We start from the raw sequence: 23,348 nt of genomic DNA on the forward strand, positions 1-23,348 counted from the left end.
TACGAATGTGATCCGGGAATGCTCCGACGTGACGTCGGGACGCTGTCAGGCAGCGTTTCACGACCCAGGAAGTACGATTCGAACCGACAGCAGTCCGGACGGCAATATTTTCACGGCACCCAAAAAGTGCCGGAAAAGCGAAGTACGCTGCGAAACGACCAGAATAGGGGGCCCGGTACGCGCCGTACCCACCCCCCCAGCCCCCGTGAGTACGCGCCGAACCCCCCCCAGCCCCCGTGAGTACGCGCCGAACCCCCCCCCCAGCCCCCGTGAGTATACGCCGAACCCCCCCGCGCTGGGGGTACGCACCGTACATACACGGGTGGGGGTACGACTCGAACGTACACGGGTGTACATACACGGGGGGTTCGACACGTACACGGGTGTACATACACGGGGGGGTTCGACACGTACACGGGTGTACATACACGGGGGGGGTCGACACGTACACGGGTGTACATACACGGGGGTTCGACACGTACACGGGTGTACATACACGGGGGGGTTCGACACGTACACGGGTGTACATACACGGGGGTTCGACACGTACACGGGTGTACATACACGGGGGGTTCGGCGCGTACTCACAGGGGTTGGGGGGGGGGTTCGGCACGTACTAACGGGGGCTGGGGGGGTTCGGTGCGTACTCACGGGGGCTGGGGGGGGTTCGGCGCGTACTCACGGGGTCTGGGGGGGTGGTTCGGCGCGTATGTGGGCACGTCTCCATGGTTGCAATGGGAGTTCGGTGCGGACGGTGTTTTTTCCATACGGTTGTGACATCGGACGCACGGGATGGATCGTACTAGCGCGGTCGGACTTCACTTTTCACGTTTGTACGGTAAATCGTCCGGGGAAGTGTCGGACACATTTTCCGACCCAAGGACGTGTGGGGAATTATTCCCAATGCGACTCGTATGGAGTTTTTCCCATGCGAATCGTACTTGGCAGTTTGTTCGGCACTTGTACGATTCGTACGGTAAAAAGACCGGATACGAGTCGTACGGGGAAAATTTTTCCAGGATCCTGATCGGCACCCTATTGTCTCTCAGAGATGATGGGAGGCTTGGGGTACTGAGTCCGTTGAATTTCCTCGAGAAGCCGATACTTTATTTCTGACGAGGCAGCAGCAATTACAGATGTCAATCAAAAAGAAACATTGGACATGGAACCCATTCTTTTTACCAAAAGGGTGAGAACAGCAGGGATGACATCAATTAGAATACGAGTACCTGTGAAGCTCCAAAGGGTCCTACAATCTCAACTCTCCTTTTTCGCACCTACCTATACTATCCAAAGTCATTGAGAGTTGTGATCTTCATCGCCCACTGTATGCAGATAAAGCCATGGTCCTGCATGATCTTTACAATGGTACAAAGGACAGGTCCTCTATAGTGCACTGTTGGGAAACGTAAAAAGGACGGAGTGGCTGACTACTTAGTACTTCTTTTAACACCTGGATCATATGGTCATAATTCGGGCTTCAGCTTCTTTACATAAACTTTTCTTCGAACCGCTAGCCAAAGTTGTCACTATGTCAGCACATTACCAAGGCACACTCTTTCAAAAAGGAGGGTCCCCTTCAGTTTGCCATTTTCATAATAGACTGGAAAAAAGGAGATGAACAAAATGGGGTGAAATTGTTTCTCTTGCATGGATTTCAATATTTATTAGTATCCACAGCCTTCAAACTCTGTTAATTCTTGTATTTTATACAAGTTTGTGGTGAGGCATTATTTGGGACCCCTGTATCTTGAGCCTACCCTAGGAGCATATCATAAAGGGTAGGTAATGATAAAGTACCAAAGTAATATATGCAAACCTTTCTCTTCTAGAACCCATGGCCGTGTAGTGTGGCCTGTTACAGAAAACTCAAAGAGAGAGTATATCAAGAAGAAAGGGATGAGAGGAGTACCAATTAATGGAGGAACCCCCTTTAGAAAGGCACTGAAAAGGGTCAAAACAGTGCCCAAACTATTTTGGTAAATGAAATAAATTTGAAGAGAAGTGGAAAAGCACACAGGAGACACATGGAAGCAAAGCATTGAAGAAATGTGTGTGCGTCTTTCACTTCACTACTTCATAGATTTGACAGAGTTTATGCTAATGTAAATACGTTGGTTATCTTCACCCACACTGAGGATGGAGGTGAGTGGATATTAAAGAGTAAAACCCACTTCATACTTAAAGTCCAGAAACAAGGGCACACCCGTTTTAATCCACTGTTACCCTTTAATTTTGACCAGGGAGTAAATATGGTTCTGGAGTGACATCTAAATTGGGATACACAGGAGACCACCTTTTAGTGCTTTGGTCAGCAGTACATATATATTTTGCCTCATTGTTTTGTTTCATCACCATAATTGGGAGTATCAGCCACCATTGTATATCACTATCACTAGGTGTGACTAGATTAATAGATGGTACAATTTAGTATACAAACTGAATGCTGCTGTAGGTGCGGGAGACCCACTTTTAAGACTTCTGTCAGATTGCTGGCAATTCCACACCAAGTCACAGTAAAAGAGGTAAGTTTGAAATTCTGTATGGTCACTCATGAAGTTGTAACAACTCTATCTGCTGACTTTTCGCTTGCATTTGCCTCAGAATATTGTGTCACTTCATTACCAGTAGCAGGTTAAACGTTTTTATAGAAGCAGTAAAATGAGTGCCACCTCCTTCACCCATCCAAACAGGCATCTGATAATTAAGCTGCTCCTGAGCGGCACAGACAAGAATCACAATATTTCCCATATTCATAGAATTGTGATGAGCCAGAAATGTTTTGGGGAATAAAAGGTGAAGAATGAGAGACGAGTTGAATGATGAGCTCAAAGGGTATAATCCACCGATAGTCCTAATCACTTAATTGACCTTGACATCCTAGAGTCCATCTGCCAGATGCTCCTGAACCTAATTTGTTTGCTCTATTTTTACCTGCATGATTTCATTAGCTTTCTCAGATTTCCCTGCACATAATTTTAGTGTAGATTTCAGCATTATGGACTCGGTCATTAATCAGTAGGTTTTTGTCTTACTTAGCATGCTAGAACACTCAGTATTGTTAACTTCTTCACTTCCAAAGACAGATGGTTATCTTCCCAATCAGTTGTTACATGGCAACATAATTTGAGAATGCTTGGAATCACCAGAGTTACTGAAATGAGTTGCAGTCAATTAATGGTCAATTACAGGTTTTTAGGACTTTACAAATTTCCAAGTAAGCAATTATATGTTCTATATTCTGATTTCCACTATCTACTGCTAGCTAAAATATACTGTAGTATTGAGCTAGAGCTTCCCATTTCTCTAGTGTGGGAGAGCAAGCCTGGGTAGCTGTAGAGACGCACAACAATTTGTCCAGTTTCATTAACTGATCAGTCAGCATCATACATTTATGTTTAATGGAAACCACAGGTGGAGAAACGATTTGCATTAATGTGATTTATGTAGTTCGTTTGTTTTGCTGTCAATATAAGGCAGTGACAGAAGCAACAGTGTTCGACATATCACATTCATTTTTGTTTTTTTATTTCTTTATTTGCAGTTAGTAAAAATCTCAACAAGGTGTACAGGATACAACAATACACTTGTTCATAAAGTGGACAGACAATCGCATTCCAACATGTATACATTGACAATATTCAGGTAGCAGATCATACAATAATACGGAGGGGGGCAGCAGGATGTAGAGAGAAAATAGGATGCTAACCCTGAGCAGAATAGTGTATCCTGCCTTGCAGAGGAGCAGCCACCGTGTGAATCATAAAATATAACCAAACCACCTTTCTAGTGCTGCCATGTGCAGCTAATTGGAATTGTTTGAACACGAGTGTCAGGGGCATACTACAAACATGGGAGATGTATAGGCAAATGGTCACACCAAGGGGGAGGGAGGGGTGAACCTTTGTGGAACCCACCCCGAAGAGTTGGTGTCGCACTGGTGTCTGGTGAGCATATGTTTGTAAAGGAGTGGGGTGCAGAGTGGTACAATCCGGTCAGCCTAGGGAGGGAGCGGATTCAGGCTGTCGAACAACCTGAAAACAGAGGTATCCCACATCGTAGCAGCTCACCCCCCCTACAGTCTACGATCATGTATCGTGGCGTCCACTTTAGCCAGAGCCCATTTATGAGTCACCTGAAGCCAGCATCTGATTACGAGTGAGTGTGGTGTGTGCTGTGTGGTCCTGAGGCGGAAGCCGGGACAGTATTTACAACCTGATAGTTTGACTGCAAATTTCACAGTCTGCTTTTTACCGTGCACCTGAAACCGATTGCTGCAACATAGCCTTTTTAAAATCACTTGTGTATCCTGTCACTTACTTATCAGGACGACGCCGAGTGATAGCGCTTCTTTCCCCCTCGTGGAACCGACAGAGCCCTCGGCTCCCTGCTGGTCTTTGAACTTCCGGACCCACCATCTTGGGTGAGGAACCCGATCACCTTGCTAGGCCCCTCCCACCCCGAGGCCCTAGCTCTACAAAATGATTTCCCTACCCAGGAGGCGCAGCGGACGGGCGCAGCGGCGGCGGGGCGCCGAAGGCGCGCCAAAGGCAAGCCTGTCTGCGCCCGTCCGCGACCGACCGGGACCAGGGGCCATGACCGTTGGCAAAAAATGTCCCATACACTATTCCCCTAACAAACTACATCTCCTACGCGGACACTCTAATAATTTTTGCCAAGTGCCATGGGACCCTACCACAAAACACTTCAACTGTTCATACTGCAAATTTCAAAGCCACCCCAACACACCCTCCCCCTTGTTTCGTATAGTTCTACTCAACTGTAGATCCCTTCCAAAACACGCCACAGAAATATCCTTGTTGATCTCGGACACAGATCTCGATGCCATTTTCCTCACGGAAACTTGGCTCCAATCTGACTCCGACCCCGAGGTCATTCAATCTCTCCCTGCAGAATATCAAATTTTCCGAGCAGATCGTTCTTCTGGAAAAGGCGGCGGCATAGCCATTATTTATAAAAACTGCTATACCTGCCGTTCCTCCCCAACTAATCTATCCAACTGCGAACACCTCACTTTCTCGCTGGACTTTTCTCCTACCTGTACCTTCTCAGGGACTCTCATCTACCGACCACCCGGCACTCCAACTAATTTTATAAACCAACTTGCCCCAGAGATAGCCAGTGGTATTTGCTCATTACCCAACTACACTCTATTAGGTGATCTAAATGTGCACTTAGACGACCCTCTGGATTCGGCAGCCGCCGAACTACGAAACAATCTATTAGCACTAGATCTCCACCAATTAGTCCTGCAACCCACCCACGAAAAAGGTCACCTCTTGGATCCTATTTTTAGTAACTGTACCCATTTTACAGTTGATTCACCCATCTCTCTCCCATGGACAGACCACTTCATGATCCCATTCTCCTGGGCACCAGCAGAACCTCATCCCACCTCACTCCCTGCCCCAGGTAGAAACCGTAAATGGTCACGACTCAACACTAACCTATGGACATCCGCACTAGAAATCTCTGTCCCGGAAAACAACCTTGACCCGATCATCAGTAATGATAATTTTAATAAATGGATTACCACCTCTTTAGACTCCATCATCCCTTTTAAGGACACTAAATCCAAACATAGACCTAAAAATGCCCCTTGGTATTCCCAAGATCTGCGCGCTCTTAAGAGAGAATGCCAAAGGCTGGAACGGAAATGGCGTCTCGACTACTCTCAGACCAACAAAACTGAATATCGGGCGTCTCTAAAACTCTATAAAATCAACATAAAAAAGGCTCAAGCCAGCTTCTTCGAAAATAAGATTAACGAAGCAGCTTCCAAACCTAAGGAGATTTACCAGATCGCAAAAAATCTGCTAAAACTCCCAGACAAGCTTCCAGATCCTCTGACCGCACAAATTCGCTGCAATAAACAGGCCGACTATTTTTACAACAAAATAGCCACGATCTACTCCTCCTTCCCCCCATCCCCCCCACCTCCAATCGATTCAACAGCACTCCAGATGCTCCCCTCCCACTTCTCTGGAAACCTTTCCTCCTTTGCAGTCCACCAATCTAGAATCCTTAATACTACAAGTCAAATCAGGCTCCCCTAGTGACCCAGCACCAGCTCGTTTCCTTAAAACTATCACCCCCACTATCCTCCCCACTATTCTCAATTTAATCAATAACTCTCTCTCAGTAGGCCTCGTCCCCCCAAAATGGAAACAAGCTATAGTGAAGGCTCTCCTGAAGAAATCCAATCTAGACCCGACGAATCCAGGGAACTACCGCCCGATCTCACTGTTACCTTGGATAACTAAAATCGCTGAAAAGTACGTAAACCAATGCCTGACAGAATTCTTGGAAACTAACAACTCTCTGGACATCTCTCAGACTGGATTCCGCCCCATGCATGGAACGGAAACTGCTTTATTAGCAGTAACAGAAGGAGCTATAAAAATCGTGGATCAGGGCGGCACTGCGGCCATCATTTTACTGGACCTCAGTGCCGCCTTCAACACTGTAAATCATGACATCTTATGCCACAGAATGGCAGAGCTAGGGATAACCTCCACTGCTGCGTCCTGGCTACACTCCTTTCTTTCTACCCGCTCCTTCCGTGTCTGTGAGGGCAATACCACCTCGCCCAGCAAACCTCTTAGTTGTGGGGTCCCTCAGGGCTCGTCCTTGAGCCCCACACTATTTAACATTTACATGCTTCCCCTCGCAGATATAATACGCCCTTTCGGCGTTCAAGTCGTGTCTTACGCCGACGACACGCAATTGGTGGTTACCCTGACTCATCCCTCCTCTTATTCCAGCGATCTCAGAGGCTGCATGGAAGCAGTATGCATCTGGATGAGTCAGTCCTACCTGAAGATGAACGGCGACAAAACAGAGCTAATGGTGTTGGGTAACTCCCCCCAAAAATCCATCGACTCTCTGTGGCCGCCAGTATTAGGCCCCGCACCCCCAGCCGTGAACTCCATCAAGAGCCTGGGCATCTGGCTGGACAACGCATTAACCTTTGGCCATCAAGCAACCAAACTAGCAGCCACTTGCATAGGCATTTTAAGACTCGTACGAAAGATTCTACCGCTTCTCCCTTTCAAGGCTAGACAGATTTTGGTCCAGGGTCTAATCCTCTCCCGGATAGACTTCGGAAACGCCCTTTACCTAGGAGCCCCCGAATCCACCCTAAAAAAACTACAGGTTATCCAAAACTGCGCGGCTCGTACTCTCCTACGCATCCCCAGACGGCAATCAGTGAAATCTGAATTAAGAGCCCTTCACTGGCTGCCAGTAAAGGACAGAGTCAACTTTAAAAGTATGTGCATTGCCCACCGTGCTTACTGGAGGAAAGGAGCAACCCTGAATCACACCTTAATCACCCCCTATCACCCCAACAGGCAGTTGAGGTCGACCCTCGCCTTTCAAGTCATCATTCCTAGGTTCAAAAAGGAAAGAAGTGGTGGAAGAATGTTCTCAACAAACGCGGCCAGTCTCTGGAACTACCTTCCACTTTCTATCCGATCTGAACCCAACATCCTGCTTTTCCGCAGAAAATTAAAAACCTTTTTCTTCAGGAAATAACTTTGACCCACGCCACCCACTTGCATTCTGTTAAAGCGCTAGGACGCCTGCGGGTAGCTATCGCGCTATACAAAAACGTATTCCATTCCATTCCATCTGATCGTCGGCGGGTGATGGGCCTTCCAGGTCATGGCAATTAAGCACTTATTAAGGACCAGTACTAGATCGACCAACTTTAGGTAATGTTTAGTGCGCTTTGTGATCCCCAAGAGACAAAGGAGTGGGTCCGGTGGCAACTGGACATCAATCACTGTCGATACATATTCCATCACCTGGATCCATGTGTGCATCAGCAGCGGGCTTCCCATACCATATGGAGAAATATAGCATATGTGTGACCACATCTCAAGCACCCTCGCACACCAACGGAAACATTTTTTTACAGGCAGTGCAGTGTAAGGTAGGTTTGATCCAAGTAGTTAAATTGGGTGATTTTAGATAGACATTGCACAAAACTCGCTTCACCCGCTCCTGGGCCATGGTCCATTGCTTAGTGTTCAATACCGTACCTAGGCAATCATCCCATTTGGATTTGCCCCAGGTTAAAAATTCCTTGCACCTCCCAGCAGTGTCACATACAGTACGGAAACCGCCTGATGGCCTAGCCGGTGTGTTAAGAAGCACTGCAAGCCCAAGTGCAGTGGCGGCTTGGCCTGCCCTGGTGCCCAGGTGTCTCCGATCGCTGTCAGAATTGCATTGTGGGCAAGAAAAATACCTGCTTCAAACCCATAGAATTCCTGCAGCCCCTGAAAAGAGAGCAGAGCACCATCACCCAGGTGGGGGGAGCTCAGCTCCTCGCCATGGAGAAGGCTCATGGACCCCCTGCTGAATTTTCACAGCTGGTATGCTTCAATGGGGCAGCTATGCTGCATAAGGGGCTGGTGCATGTCTGGGTTGCATATTTTGAAGCCAAATTAGCTTGGCCACTCGCTTGAGCCTACCCAGTCCTTTTGCCAGACCTCCTGGGAGAGCAGCCATTCCAGCAAGTCCATGTCGCTTAGGTCTGCCAGAACATCTTCCGATGTTCCATCTCAGGCATACATTACTTTCATTGTGTTCAAAATGGGAAATGCAAAATACGCATTATCTTTTTGAGCGGTGGAGGGATCAGAAAGAAATTCAATGGCAATAGGGGAATACAAATAATTACATTCTAATGGTTTTCCTGGTGATTATCAGATGGCCTTAAATTATGGCCTATGCATAAATTATTCAGCTTCCCCTATAGAGATGTATTTTGAAACGTCATCAGTTCCTACCCGCATCTGCAAACTCAAAGCACGGAATCATTACTCTTTCAAAGTTCAGCCATTTTGGCAGAGACATCCTAACCACTGACAGCTGCCAAGACATAATCCTGTATATTTTCTGGGAGCTTCATCAGAGTGAATTCCAATTGAAAAACTAAACGAGTTTTCAGAGATCTGCACCCAGTGCTTTGTCGGGTTCAATAAATAAATGAATAAACTTCTATTCAAATTTTGGATCACTAAGCATAGCTCCTTCCACAATTTATTAATGTAGGGGCATATTGTCACTCCTTCAGTCACTCAGAAATTTGAACGAGAGGGTACCCAATCAGCACACAGTAATCCATTAACCCCTCTCCACGTTCTTTTCCATCTGCATGATGCAAAAAAGAAACTTTCAGTACAAGAGAATCTGCCAATCAGCGCACATATCGTGTTATGCAAAGGAAGAGCACTGAGCAAGAATACAGATTATATTTCAGATGTCATCAATTTGAGCTGCTACTGAAAACGTTATGTGAAAGAACCCATTCAAGAAACAGAAGCCTATTAACCCACCCTAACTTCCTTATCACTTAGCAAGATGTAAACAACTTTCATCAAAAAGAAGTTGCCGATTTCTCTCACAGGAAGACTAAGGAGCAGGTCAAAAGAAAGTGCACTGTGTCAGAAGGGAGCGCAAGTTTTAAAAGTCACTACCTCAATATTTTTGGGGACTTAAAAAAACTAACAAGTAAACCTGGGAACACTACATCTTTCACGGTCACCCATGCATATGTTGGTTAGTGCTAACCCCCTCCACTGTGGACAATCCAGCAACCGGGAAACCTGCAGTCATGTGGCAGTGACCAAATTCACATTTTCACTCGCTTTTTAGTCCTATCTTCTTCCCTTATCCCTCCAATACCTTTATCATATTTTCTCAACTCTTTCCAGAGGCCACCACACATGTCTGAGACCAGTTTACTGAGGAGGTCACTGTGGGGAGTCACACCGTTTAAAATATGCCTTGCTACCAGTGAGGTGAATTATGGGCACCTGCTGAAGATATCCGCTGAGATGGTTACGACTCAGCCTTTTGAGGATGATCAACTGAGTGACTTGCAGTAATACCTGTCCTCACTGCCTTGATTGGTGGCGTGCTCTTCACAAACCAGCACAAATTCTTAAAGAAGTTTTACACCGATGCAGTCACAAGTTGCCACAACATGATTTCTCAAATTAGCTACAGACTGCTGCTTTAATGGTGTTATGTATCGAAATAGAATTGGATTTTCAATATTGCCACTGGTGCCTCATCGGAGGAGGTTAGGCAGGCTGCAGTGGTTGCTGTCCGGGAGCTGAGCATTTCTCAGCAAGGCATAAAGGAGACTAACCTACTGATGCAAACACCCTGGACACACCTATCTTGCTCAACATTGGCCACATGAGTCTCTGCAGAAATGAGTCAGGAAGAGCCAAACCGGCTGTGCTCAACATTACAGTGCTAGGATTAAAAATGTAAATATTAAATCAAACTAAATGATTTTTGATAAGGTGTATAGGGTAAAATTCAATCCCGTTTGCTACAGTGGGATTATTTTTCTTACATAAAGTTACTAACATGACAGTAAAAAATAGTTGTAAATAACAGAAAACACGTATAATCCTAGGTGTTCTATATCAATTCCTGTAGAGAACTAATACACTCGAAACCACGTGTGTACTGTAGACTACTATAGGAAACAGGTAGACAAAGATTTTCCCTTGGTAGAGATTTATATTAAATCACTAAGGGTAATGCTTGGGCATCCAACGCCAATTATTACCACCCCTGCACTACACCTTCTCACAACAATTAATGTAGCCCATATGGTAGAGCCTAGTAATCATACATACAACACTTTTATATCATTGTTAAAAACAGTTTTTTATTTTTAAATAAAAATGTCACGTTGGACACAATATCATAAAACCCATTAAAAAAAGAAAATCACAATTATATAAATACCTAATTCATATATACCTACCTATCATTCCATTAGTCCCACCATCCATACAATTAGAGAGAAACACTTTAAGACAATACAATTTGTCATTAACAGCATATCCGATCAGAAAATTCTATAGCTACTCCTGGATACACTATATTCTCTGTCATCTGCAGGGTAAGCTTTTTCCACGGATTACGCAATAATGGCGTTGACGCATTTCGATGGTTTTTATTGTTTTTCCATCTTTTTCAAGACAAACTTTTGGTTCTCTCTTAAAGGCACTGTATGGTTGCCATTGCTCTCAAATCCTGTATGGGGCAAGATCATATATTTTTTGTTTAGGCCTCATTTTGTTGAACTACTATAGGAAACAAACTGGTCAAATTCCTTCCCTCCTCAACCCCCCAGTCTATGTCAAGTCTGCAGCATGTTTTGTTCCATAAAATAAATAAATAGATAAAATGTAATCAAAGCGTTGAAACCATTACCTGCAACGAGTCCCATAAGCACATTGACCCTTCTGGTAGAATTTACAGATGGTGGAGGGCTTGCTTGTAGTTAGGTCATGTGAAAACAAACACCGGTTCCCTTCTCTGCACACACCATGCATAAAATATCTGCGGATATAAACAGAGAGACCAGGTTACCTTATTTAGCAAAGGACCCTAATGATGTAGGGTGTAGAACTGCCCAAATAATAACAAGAACAACTGAGAGAAGGCGTGGCAAGCAGACAGGCAGGCACACACCCGGCAACTGTTTAAAAAAATGCTGTAATTAAAAAAGCCAAATGCAATCAATGCTGGAGACATTTTGATCTTGTAAACAGTTTGCAGAAATTACTGCTTATTTTCACGTACATGTTTTGCCTTAAGAGTACCTGGAAACCACTGATTTGTAGAACAGTTTAGTACACCACGTCTTGGGTCTGTGACACACTTTTAGAGGGTTGCCGCCTACACCATTAGTTTTAAATACAACAAAATCAAAACAGTTATTCCATCTTTCATTGCAAACATATAAATCTACTACAGGCGTTAACTTTTAACATTTCCTTTAGAAAGGAAAATCATGATGATGAGGAAGAAGATTGTGAAGAAAAGGAAGAGGATAAATAAGAGGCTGAGCAGAAAACAAATCGGAAGATGAAGTAGAGAATGATGGATGCGAGGGTCAGAAGTAATGAAGATCAAAAACAGAATAAAGGAGGAAGAAAACGACATGGAAAAAGAACAGAGAAGAGGATGAGGACAAAGAAGAGAAAGAAGATGAGGAAGAAGGTGAAGAAAATGAAATGAAAATGGAGGCGGATATAAAAGAGTACAAGTGATAGGGGTGAGAATGCTCATTGAGAGGGATTAGTTGAAATTGTTTACAGAAATAAGCTGTTGAGGAGAGAGCTTGAATCATTAAGAATAAAGAGTGTCTGTTTTTTTTTTTTTTATTTTTTTTTTATTTTTTGTTGTTGAAAAACCTTTATTGACATTTCAATCATTAACAAGTATGGGCCTACAACCCCCCGGGGCCGGCCGCTAAGCAATCAGAGCAATAAGATCAAATGTAAACACAGGCGGCACCTCGGAGAGCAGAATCTTCATGCTAATATAGTCCGGCCAGTGAGCCGCGCAGGTAGGACACCAGGAGAAAAAGGGTTTTTCATTTTATAATGGAACAAGACAGTAGGATCAGGTGCCAAACAATTTCCCAACAGCGACAAGGGGCAGGCAGAATAATAGACGTAGGCAATAAACAGCAATCTATTGGATCAATGGCGCAGACACAGGGAATTCCGGATGGGGAAGAATATCAAAAACAGTTGCGCCTGCAGGCCCCCGTACCTAACGCCCAGAGAACACCCCGGAAACTGTGGCACACATGAAGAGGCGACGATTCACAACAAAGGAGGTGTACCGCGCTGATCCCAGAAAAGAAAAAACAAGAAGAAGCGGAGAAGAAAAAGGAGGCCATGGAAAAAGAGATAAAGACTAAAGAGTCCCCTCCCCCAACCCCCCACCCTGCACCTCTGCAAATGAGTATGGCCCCCCCCCCCCCAGCAGTGTGCCTGTCGCCCTGGAACTAGACCCGAAATATAGAAGAAACAGGGAAAAAGGAGTAAGAAAGAACCCCACCAGACGGGGGGGTGGAGAAAGTATAATAAACTGGAGGAGGGCCCACAAAACATACCCCCGGCTTCTCCCTCCCGCACGGTGAGGTCTCCCCACAGCAAACAATAAGCAGCACCAAATCGACCATATCAAAAAGGGGGATGGGGAGCATTATGCACCAAATATGCTAATAGCTATGTCCTGAGAGTACGCAACCACGAGTCCGCCCGTCTACTAGATGACCACCCCCGAAGGATCAGCCTCATCCTTGACCACTCTTTGCAATTCTGCCCATGCCTACCCCTCGACCCAGCACCATGTCCGATGTTCCAAGGTAAAGGAGTGACCAAAAACAACCGGAAAGCGACGCACACAGGTGGGGTGGAAGTCTCTGAGTACCAACACAGTCCGCATCATGGAGGGACGTCTTTCCCAGTGCTGCCCCAGGATCTACACTGCACACAAGGTCCAGGAAGGCTGAATCAGCCAAAGTAGACAAATGTTGCTGGAATTGTCCCTGGGTCGCCGGAGGCCGTGCACGGGACGAGGCCACCACCTTCCACTCAGGTCCAATACCTCCGGAACAGATCAAACCCTCAGTTAGCCGATCACACGATAGCATACTGTCCGGAGTGTCCGGCTGTGCACTAATCGCAGGGGTGGCCGCGACATTATCCTCCCGTGTGCAGTGTGGGAAGTCCCTGTGTACCTGCGGACCAGCATGCCGCCACTGTCCCAACGCTGATGCCACACCATCGAGCTTACTCCCCAAGACCCCGACGCCACGAGCCAAGGAGAAATGAAGGGCACCAAGGGCCTCTAGGAGGTCGCCGTACCCCAGCACAGCTCTCTGCGATCGCTCCGCCACACTCCCAAAAGTCACACACTCCCAATCCTGCTGCGACCCAGTGGACAGGATGGTAGGCTGCATCGCAACAAGATGGCCGCCGGGAAGGCCCGACTCGTATTGGGGCCGGGACCCAGGGGCAAGCGCCTCGAGGTCCACGTCGCTGGAGACAGGGGTCCGGGGGCAGGCACAAATTCAGCCGTTGCGTGGACACGGGTAACAGTCGTCCCCACCACGGACCAGCTCCCGCGAAAATCCGGGAGCAGCCCGCAAGGGTCAGGGCGAGCCAGGGGCGGCGTCCGGGCAGCACACCGTCAAAGGCAGGGGCAAGCACCGAAGAATCCGAGAACTGCACCCCCGGGCATGCCCTCGGTCCGCTACGCTCAGCAGTGGGAGCGACCACGGCGAAATGCAGGCCGAGGGCAGCACCGCTCCGGTGGACCGACTCCACCCAGTCACCACAGGCCGCTGTTGTTGAACTGCCACCCGGCCAAGGCGTCCACTCGAGGTCCCGGCTCCGGGGCTGCACGGACCGCAAAGTTCAACTGCAGATTTCTCCGGCGGTACAGCAGCCAGAAACCTCGGAGTCACACGATCGGTTGCCACTCTCATTCACAAACACGATCTCATAGCGCAGACTGAGGATCTCGTGCAGGATATCCGTGCGGGATGCGGAGGTTCACGGAGCCGGAAATCTACGCTGCCGTCCCGGTCGCCATCTTGGCTCCTCGTCTGTTTTTATTTTGATCAAAGTCACGATCTGTCAAACACCCAAGACTAGTTCAAACATACACAAGACTGATGACAATTGTACACTACATTATTGTTTATTAAAATAATGAAAAGCGTAGCTGCTACAACAATGGAAAGGATAAAATACTAAAATACAAAAAGGAATACAGTAACGAATATTGTGATTCTGAGCAAGTCACTTAATCTACCCGTGCCTAAAGAAAATGAATGTGTCCTCATGTAATGCAACTGGTGCTATGTAAAGCGCTCCGATACCCGATACCTTCGGGTGAAGTTCGCGCTATATAAAACTCCGTAAAGTAAATAAATATTGGTTTTAATTGGACTGGGGAAGCTGATCCAGGCTCTAAATGCCTAAAATCATGGACATGCAAGATCCCAATTTAAGGTTGCTGGCTGCCAGGGGATTTAACAGAGACTTAAAAACAACGCGTCTTCAGCACGTTGTTGAATAACTACATTTGATGACTATGAGTTAACAGCCCTTGTTAGGTCTCGCCTATGCAGCGCACATGCGCTTCTTAGGAAAAGGCCTATAGAAATTGCTTTGGCTTTTCAGCCAAAAACGTGCACGCATTGCATTGCTTTCAATGGCAATGCGTGCACGTTTGGCGATTCCCTTGCGGGAGCGAGCTTTGGCAACATATGTTTGCTCACTCTCGCAAGGGAATCGCTGTGTGTTCTCTCCCACTCCCCCCACTTGTTAGCCCGTTTCACTTCGCGGCCGCGGGCCGCGTTTGTGTTTCAGCACTTGTTGTTCATAGACATTGGGGAGGAGAAAGTTCATTTGAAGGGCTGCGCTTCTTCCGAGAATGCTGAATGTTTCGCTCTTTAAAGAGATAGAGAGATTTCCTTTTGCCCATCACTGTATTACATTAAAGAGACTCTCTTCGATTACCGCGGAAGGCCGCGATACGGGGGATCAATACACAATCTTGTTTTTCCTCGCTGATTTCCCAGCTGGGAGATGGATGCGCGTAGTAAACAGTGCTGCCGGGGGCCTGCAGAGGACTCGCTATCGACAGGTTACATGCGGTTAGTTAGTCAATGAGAAGGGGATGTCTTGTCGCAACATGTGCCGAGTCAACAAACCAGGGTGCCAGCAGTACACTCATCCCCTACAGGTCCCGCTGTGCGAGCATGCCTACTGTACTATTACCCGATAGTTGCCTTATCACTACACATATCCAGCCATTAGGAGAGGTGATGTGGCGTAACGGCTAGACCGACCTTGGAACTGAGGAACCTGGTTCAGGTCCCGGCGTCAGCTCAGCATCCTGTGATCCTGAGCAAATGCCTTAATCTCCCAATGCTTCACAACACTGCATGTGTAATGTAACTGGTGTTCTTGTATACACCTTCAATTAGAGGTCGCGCTATATAAACCTGTAAACAAATAAACGAATAGCGGTCTCGGGTGTTGTCAGGTATTAGGGGGAGCTATTACCTCGTCTTGAATCTTCATTTAAAATCTGCCGTGTTTTTTTCCACTTGTTGAACTGCAAGTGCCAGAATGCAAGTTGCCAGAGTTATTCTGGGCTGCATAATTGTTTTGCCAGCTACACCATCAAGGGATGGGTAATCACACCAGACCAGGGACGCCCTCCGATCTACTTGTGCCTAAAACTTAATCTGAACTTATGTAGTGTGATCTGGTACTCATGTAAACCGCTCTAACGCCCTTGGGCCGAGTTCACTCTTTATAAAACAGTAACAAAAAATATGATTTCAACAGGCTTATTAAAACAATATAGTTCAAGAAATGTGTTTTTCAAATCCGTGTATTTTTGTTTCTTCTGTTTTGTACCCATCATTTACCCAATGTTAAGGGACGTATGTCATATGTTTAAGAGTCTAGTTATCTTAATACATGCTGGGCAGCAATCCCCCTACGGTGCGTGATCTGAGAGCTAATTTAAAATCTGTGGCTTACCTATAGTTAGAGATCTTTTGCAATGGAATGTTTTTTGATGCAACTCTGAACAAATATTTCATGAATTCATATCAAAACATCTTTCATGAGACAAACTCCTGCTCCAAACTGGCTGTCACTCCATGTGCAAACAAGCATTGGCATAGCCAATAGGTCTCGCTTTTGGGACCTTATAAGTATTTAGTTATGCAGCACAATATCCTTGGTGCAACAATATCAACTGTTGCATGGCTAAACACTTATAAGGTCCCAAAGGAGAGACCTATTGGCTATGCCAATGCTTGTCAGTTGTATTTGCCGTAGTGTCATGGCTAGGAGTGAGGAATCCCACTAGCAGAAGTACAGCTGGATGCTCTCACAGCCCTTCCATGTTGCACTCTGCTGCAATTCACACAACGACCAAGAGACCACCAAAGACATGAAAGAGGTACACTTTCTCAAGCGGTCTGAAATACAAGCAGGAAAATTACTTGAATTATTTCTTAAAAGAAGCAATTGCTGAGATATGTGCTGCATCAAAGGAATCAAAGAAAATAACTCCTGAATGCACTTTATATAAAATGGATGTAGACTTAGGTAAACAAACATACTAATAATGGCCATGCACACCGCATAGAACACAAACAGAGTTGCCTGAGCAACTGTACTAGGATTACATCTTGCGAAATTCAGATTACAGTTGGTTCTCAGAAACAGACGCATGAATCCACAATGACCTGTTAATAGGATTCAAACATTTGACCTAGGGATTACACACAGTGCTCTACAACAGACACATTAGCCATCTTAGGTACATTAATAGTAATCGGAAGAGGAAACCTGCTTGATGCACACAGATTAATGCAGCAGCCATGTTAAAATTAACTAAGCTTTCTTATATAAAACAATGGGCCAGAAGACAGGATTGTCACCATAGCACTTTGTGCTGATGTTCATAGTGAGGAAAACTGGAAGAAACTAGGGCATAGCTTCAATGATCACTCTGGCTAACTCAGCTATTCATCCATCAAAGCAGATTAACCACAGCAAAACCTGCTATTTACTGTAAACCTGGTAGCAGGTTCCATGTAAAAAACAAGCATTTACAATGCAATGGTCTCGGCAATATTATAGGTAGAGATATTGGTATTGCTCATTATTTTTTTTTGTTATCATTTTTGTATCCCTAAATAAATGGCATTGTCATTTCTATTGGCATTAGCTTTTTTTTGCATATGTTTGAATTTTTTGAATCCAGATATATAATACAACAAGTAACATTACACCTACAACAAGCCAGGGCTATCAGCTTTGTCAATGGTTGTTAGTTGCATAAAATAAATAAGCAACGACTATGGCTGTGTTGTATATAATATTGAAAATGTTTCAGTTTTTAAAATGATGAGACTGTGAAAGAACTAAAACGAGTCTCTTTGAAGTTACATCAAAGTCTTTGAGCAGGGGTACTGATGCAGAGTTAAGATTTTCTTTCCCACCCTGAGGGTGAGGGCAGAAATGCAGAGCCCGATAGGGACCCGTCTCTGCAACTGCTTTGAAGAAGCGCCGGTGCTTAGCACCGGCAAGACCCGGCACACTTAAAGCCCTGAAGCGGGTGCCACATTCAGCACTGTGTACTGGAAGATAATCGCAAACAGCTTGGAATTAACAACTGTCTATGACAGACCAAAGCTCTGATGGTGGAGAGAGTGGGTTTGGGATCAGTGGTTTGACAGCTTGTCATGGGCCCTAGTCGAAGTAAGGAAACGCGCCATTGACTGATGTGTGAACTGGGAAACACAGCAATATTCCAAGTGCAATGAGCTACTCTGGCCTGTGTCCCGGTGTCACTGCTCCTGCTGCACCAGTGGAAATGATGCCCCTGTTCGGGGTAGCTGCTCTTCAGCACGCCACGTGCTGTACAAATATTCACCATACCGTGTGTCGGGGACCTGCGCACGCTGTGCGGGGCCTGCCTGGCATGTGATGCCGCTTCCTACTGTACCGCCTGGAATGCGGGTTGCCATAGGAATGTAAGGTCCGTATCCAAACTGCCACTGAGACTCGGCCAGTTTTTCAGGGATGTGCACCACCCTGTGCCTCAACCCCTCCACCTGTGTGTGCACGTGCTTGCAGGGGCAGGCATGCAGCGCCAACCCCCTCCCCCCCCACACACACACACACACACACAGACGGCCGGGGAGCCGGGCCCGCAGCAGCCGCTCATCTGGTACGCATTTGCAGACTCTGAAGTAAACCTTCATTAAGTGGCAGAAACACACTGCTTCCGATTCATTCACCAGCGCAGTAAAGCGCTCAGTTTTCTTTCACAGAATCCCCAGGGGGGCCTAAAAAGTACCACGTCCAGGGTGAAAAGTGATTCTGACGGCGCATCGCTCTCCGGACTCCCAAATATAAACTCCCCTGCACGTCTCTCACCCTCAGACACTCGCGCCCCTGACTCGGGTTCCGCTGAATTCTCCAACGTCTTTCATGAACTTGCCATATTTATTCAAGGTCATGAAAGGAACATTTTGTTTCCCCGCCCCCAGTTATTTTATAGACCTAAATTAAGCCTGCGCCCTCCCCTCTGCTCTCAATTGACTGCATGGGAACACTGTAAAGAAAATGAAGGGGAAAAAAAGTCACACCCAGCTGCCGATGAATGCGCGTGTTTGTTGGCGCTAGTCCAGCGCCTCCACACCGCGAGTGCAAAGGAACCTCCACTGCTCTGCAGAAGCCGTCTCCGCCGGCCCTCCCGCCTTAACCACCCCACGACCCCCCCCCCCCCCTTTATTTTCAGAGAGGCATTGGGTGGCGAAAAAGAAAAGAAAACAGGCAGCAGCGAACCTGATTCCAGAATAATTATATCTGGCTTCTGTCCGCCTGCGAGTAACGGCTTCCTCTCTCATCACAACGAGTGAGCCTCTGTAGTGCCGAATCGGCCTTTCCACCAAATAGTCACGGGCCCCCAAAAATCGGGAGGGGCTTCTCCCAGCCTGCAATTGAACCATGATCCCGGAGCACGAGCTGGATGCGAGCTTGGGGCTCTAAAAAGGGAAGACGGCGGAAAATCCAAGCCTCTGCTGCCTGCTCTCCACCTTCCTTGAGACTGCCGCGGCGAGCGAGCCCAGCAGCCAGTCTTCGAGCCGAGACCTAAAAATGGCGGATGGAAGCTTCAAAACTTTTTCGGATTCGGGGGAGTGTTCCTGCTGTTCTAAAAGGGCGTGGCTAAAAAGTGGAAATAACAGCATGGAACACTACCCCGAATCTGAAAAAGACGGAGCCTATTTGGAGGGACGGCTCTCTCCTCCAATGGCTGGCCTCCGTTTAGGAAGCCAGCCAATGGAGGAGAGGCAAAAAGAGAGGCGGGCTAAAGAGCCACTCTCAGAAACATTAAATCTCTGACTTCCGGTTCTGCCTTCGGCAGACCGGACGGTCCTCGACCTAATAAACGGCACATGTTGCACACTTGGAAACTCTCGGGAGCTCTCATGAGGCGGGCGCGCCCTCAGAAGACGCTGTGGAGCTTTTCCGCACTTCGCTGTCTATGCCAGACGGAGCTCTGTCATGAGGGTCACCAGTGCAGGTACTCTGTGTCAGAGTACCTGATTGTTTCTGAGAAGTGCCGGTACTCTCCAATTAAAAGTATTACTTCTCTCTTGAGAAGTGCCGGTGCTTCCCCTCTCAAAATAAAAAAGTGCCGGTACTCAGTACCGGTCCATTTAAAGCACTGTAATGAGTGAGGAGTCTGGGGTCACAGCTTGCAGAAATAAAACCAAACAGGTCCTAATGCATGAGTGCCTGCTCTACTGGGCACTCAAGCGGCAGGTGCGTCCCTGCAGGGGGTCGAATACACACCTCTCACTCCCAACCCCAAGCGGCCTCGGTGTCACGTGAGTCAATGACTGAGGAGAAAGTGCTCATCACAACACACAATAAACAAAAATACACACAGGGGCTGTTACATGCACGCCAACATAACAGACCACCCAAGAGACTGGTGAGCCTCGGAAGGGTGAGGGTGGAGGGTGGCGATGGGTCAGTTACACACCTCCTGACTGCCCAACTCCCAGCAGCCTGTGTCATGGGAGTCCAGCAAGTGCTCCCAGCAAACATACATCAAGGCAGACTGGGCCTGCTATGCACAGGTGAACCCCGCAGAAACAAACAAGGCTGGCGCAGGAGGAGCCCCCCCCCTCATTGAGCTCTTTCGCTGCTCCTACACACGGTGCACTCCGCCCTTCTCCCCAGTGCCCTTCGGCCCAGTGCCCTTCGGCCCACCCCGCAACCCCTCAATGCCCCACTGCTCCGAATCGACCTTGGGCTGCGTCAAGTGATGCACATGTTACTGACCCTGTGACACAACTCCGACTGACAATGGAATGGAGACAGAGTTTAGAAAAAATATGATAAACTGTTTAGCACAGAATAGGGATGTGTTTCCTATAAGCATCATGGCCTAACAGTCTGAAGCAAGGCAACGTCATGGAGCTGCAGTGCTGCCACCAAAATCCACTTGGGCTGGCCTGCATTATATGCCCCTCCCAACACGGAGGGGGGGGGGGGGGGGGCTGCGCCTATAAAACATTAGCTCAGATAGGGTTCTGCTGCTATCCGATTAAGAGATCGACCCTCGCCATTACCCACAGCTCTAAGGGCGAATTCACGACCCCGCCAGACCAGCCGCTGAGTGGGTGATATGTGGCCACTAATTCGCTAGATTTGCTTCCACTGCGCCTTAATTCATCCCGGCCGCACCTAGGCGCTGGTGGCAAACTTTACAGGGGCCGTAAAACAGTCATTTGGATAAGCAGAGACATACAATCTGAAATTAACCCTAGATTTTTTCTCAAACATTTAGAAAAAATCAAGAGTAAAATAAGCATCATAATTGCAGATAAATAATATAGACAAATGGAATGTCAAACATTTGCTCTCATCAGAATCCTGTCCAGAAGGCCAAGTTTAACAAACAGCGACAACAAGGTCACTGCAGTCAGCAGGAGCAGCAAATAAAAGTGTTGCTGCCACTATAATAATGTTAATAATAGATATTGAAAATAATGGCCAAATTATTTGTATTATGATTCTATGTGTATTATTTGTATTATGGTTATTAATATTATTACTACTATTACAATTATTGCCACCGACGGAATAATTAATCAGAAACGTAAAAATACTACTATTATAACTACTATTAATAAATGCTGGTTGTAATTCTAACACTACTACTATTCTATTATAACGCACACTACTACTAAGAATAAATAGTGAGCGAAATGATAAGGATTTGCTATATTAATTCACATTCCTTTAAAGCAATGCTATTAACTGATTAAAAAAGAAATATAGTGATTTACGTTATATTATATCATCAGCATTCTTTCTTCTTCTGCTTGTTACTCCTGTTGTTATTCGCTGCGAAGGGCCACCCGGGCCTCTAACACCGTGCCCGGGGCACCTGGAAGGATGGAGTGTGTCTGCGCCCCGTGAGTGCTGGGCTCGGTACAGAATAGAGTGAGACGAACCAGTGGGCTCCACTATTGAAACATTTGCTCTGCGTCTTTGTAAATAAGTTATCCAGACACTGGCGGGAGTTTGACCCATTCTCCGCCCCGTAGGACCACCTCACGCTGCTTCTCACCTCTCTGCAGCCGGGGCCGCGTGCCACTGCACGACGCAGCTGATGGTTAATCTCCCACTAACGCGTGCGCGAGATAAACAATGCAAGGTGTGTCCGGGTCAGGGTTCACGAGCACACTCCAGGGCCCTTGACCTACTGCCCCTTCGCTGCAGCACGGTGGAGGTGCGACTGGATGCGGGTACAGCAAGGGGGTACCGGCAGAAGGTGGCCGTGAAGTGGGCACAGCCGCCCAGAACTGGCAGCGAAGACGTCTCAGCCTTTTCACGAGACGGAAATGGGACAAGAGGGACACGGATCTGAAAATGAGGCAGTCACTGTGTACAATGTAGCATTAACTGTGTATATCCTGTTTGGTGTACAATGCACTGTTTGTACTCTGCACCAGTAATGCTTTGTGCATTCATTGTGTACTCTACAGCACAAGTATCTGCTGTATATTCACTGAGTGTACTCTGCACCATCGATGCGTTCTGCATTCATTGCGTACTCTGCAGCACATGTATGCTCTATATTCACTATGGGAGCTCTGCAGCATGATTTTGCTTTCCCTATGTGCTCTCTCGGGCTGTGTGAGGTAGTTAACGTGTATGGCGGATGCAAGCTTCGAAACTTTTTCGGCTTCAGGGTCGTGTTCCTGCTGTTCTAAAAGGGCGTGGCTAAAAAGTGGAAAGAACAGCACGGAACACGCCCCCGAATCTGAAAAAGACGGAGCCTATTTGGAGGGACGGCTCTCTCCTCCAATGGCTGGCCTCCGTTTAGGAAGCCAGTCAATGGAGGAGAGGCAAAAAGAGAGGCGGGCCTTAAACAAAGGTGGTAGCTCTGCTCACATTCCATCCAAAGTCTTCACCTCTGCCCAGGCATGAACTACAGCCTTGGCTGCCAGAAAAGAAATACGATGATGGTAGGTGGGTGCTGCTTTGTGGGAGAGATTAGAAAAGGGACCCTGGCAGACCATTTTCCTTCTAAGTACACATGTGAGGGGCGTAGGCGTAGCCAACTGAAGCACGACAGTGGCAAGGCCAGTCAAAGTAATCACAGGGAAGAACCTTCATATGAACATTCAAAATATTAGCTTTCTTTAACCCCTTCAGTGCCCATGACGAGCTGGACTCGTCATGGGCTGCGGTGGCGCTGTGCCCATGACGAGTCCAGCTCGTCATGAACTCCGCCCGCTAATAAAAAGCGCGGCACTGGGCGGGGAAAGGGGCGGGCATGCAAGGGGTTAAATCATGACCATATATTAGTGGACCCTAAAGGACCCTCCATGCAAGCATTCACCCACTCCTTCACATATATATTTTTTT

The 23,348-nt window shown here is 46.9% G+C and overlaps 1 protein-coding gene across 2 annotated transcripts in view; it reads right to left on the bottom strand.

Annotated features, from left to right (window-relative positions):
* Positions 1-23,348, bottom strand: part of MKRN2 (makorin ring finger protein 2) — a 249,289-nt gene that overhangs the window by 187,311 nt on the left and 38,630 nt on the right. For both annotated transcript variants that reach the window (XM_085624857.1, XM_085624858.1), the window contains exon 2: positions 11,269-11,397. In XM_085624857.1, coding sequence (XP_085480983.1) covers positions 11,269-11,397 — 129 coding nt within the window. The remainder of the gene's footprint in view (positions 1-11,268; positions 11,398-23,348) is intronic.

The sequence above is a fragment of the Triturus cristatus genome, chromosome 9, assembly GCF_964204655.1.
Source record: "Triturus cristatus chromosome 9, aTriCri1.1, whole genome shotgun sequence".
NCBI lineage: Eukaryota > Metazoa > Chordata > Amphibia > Caudata > Salamandridae > Triturus > Triturus cristatus.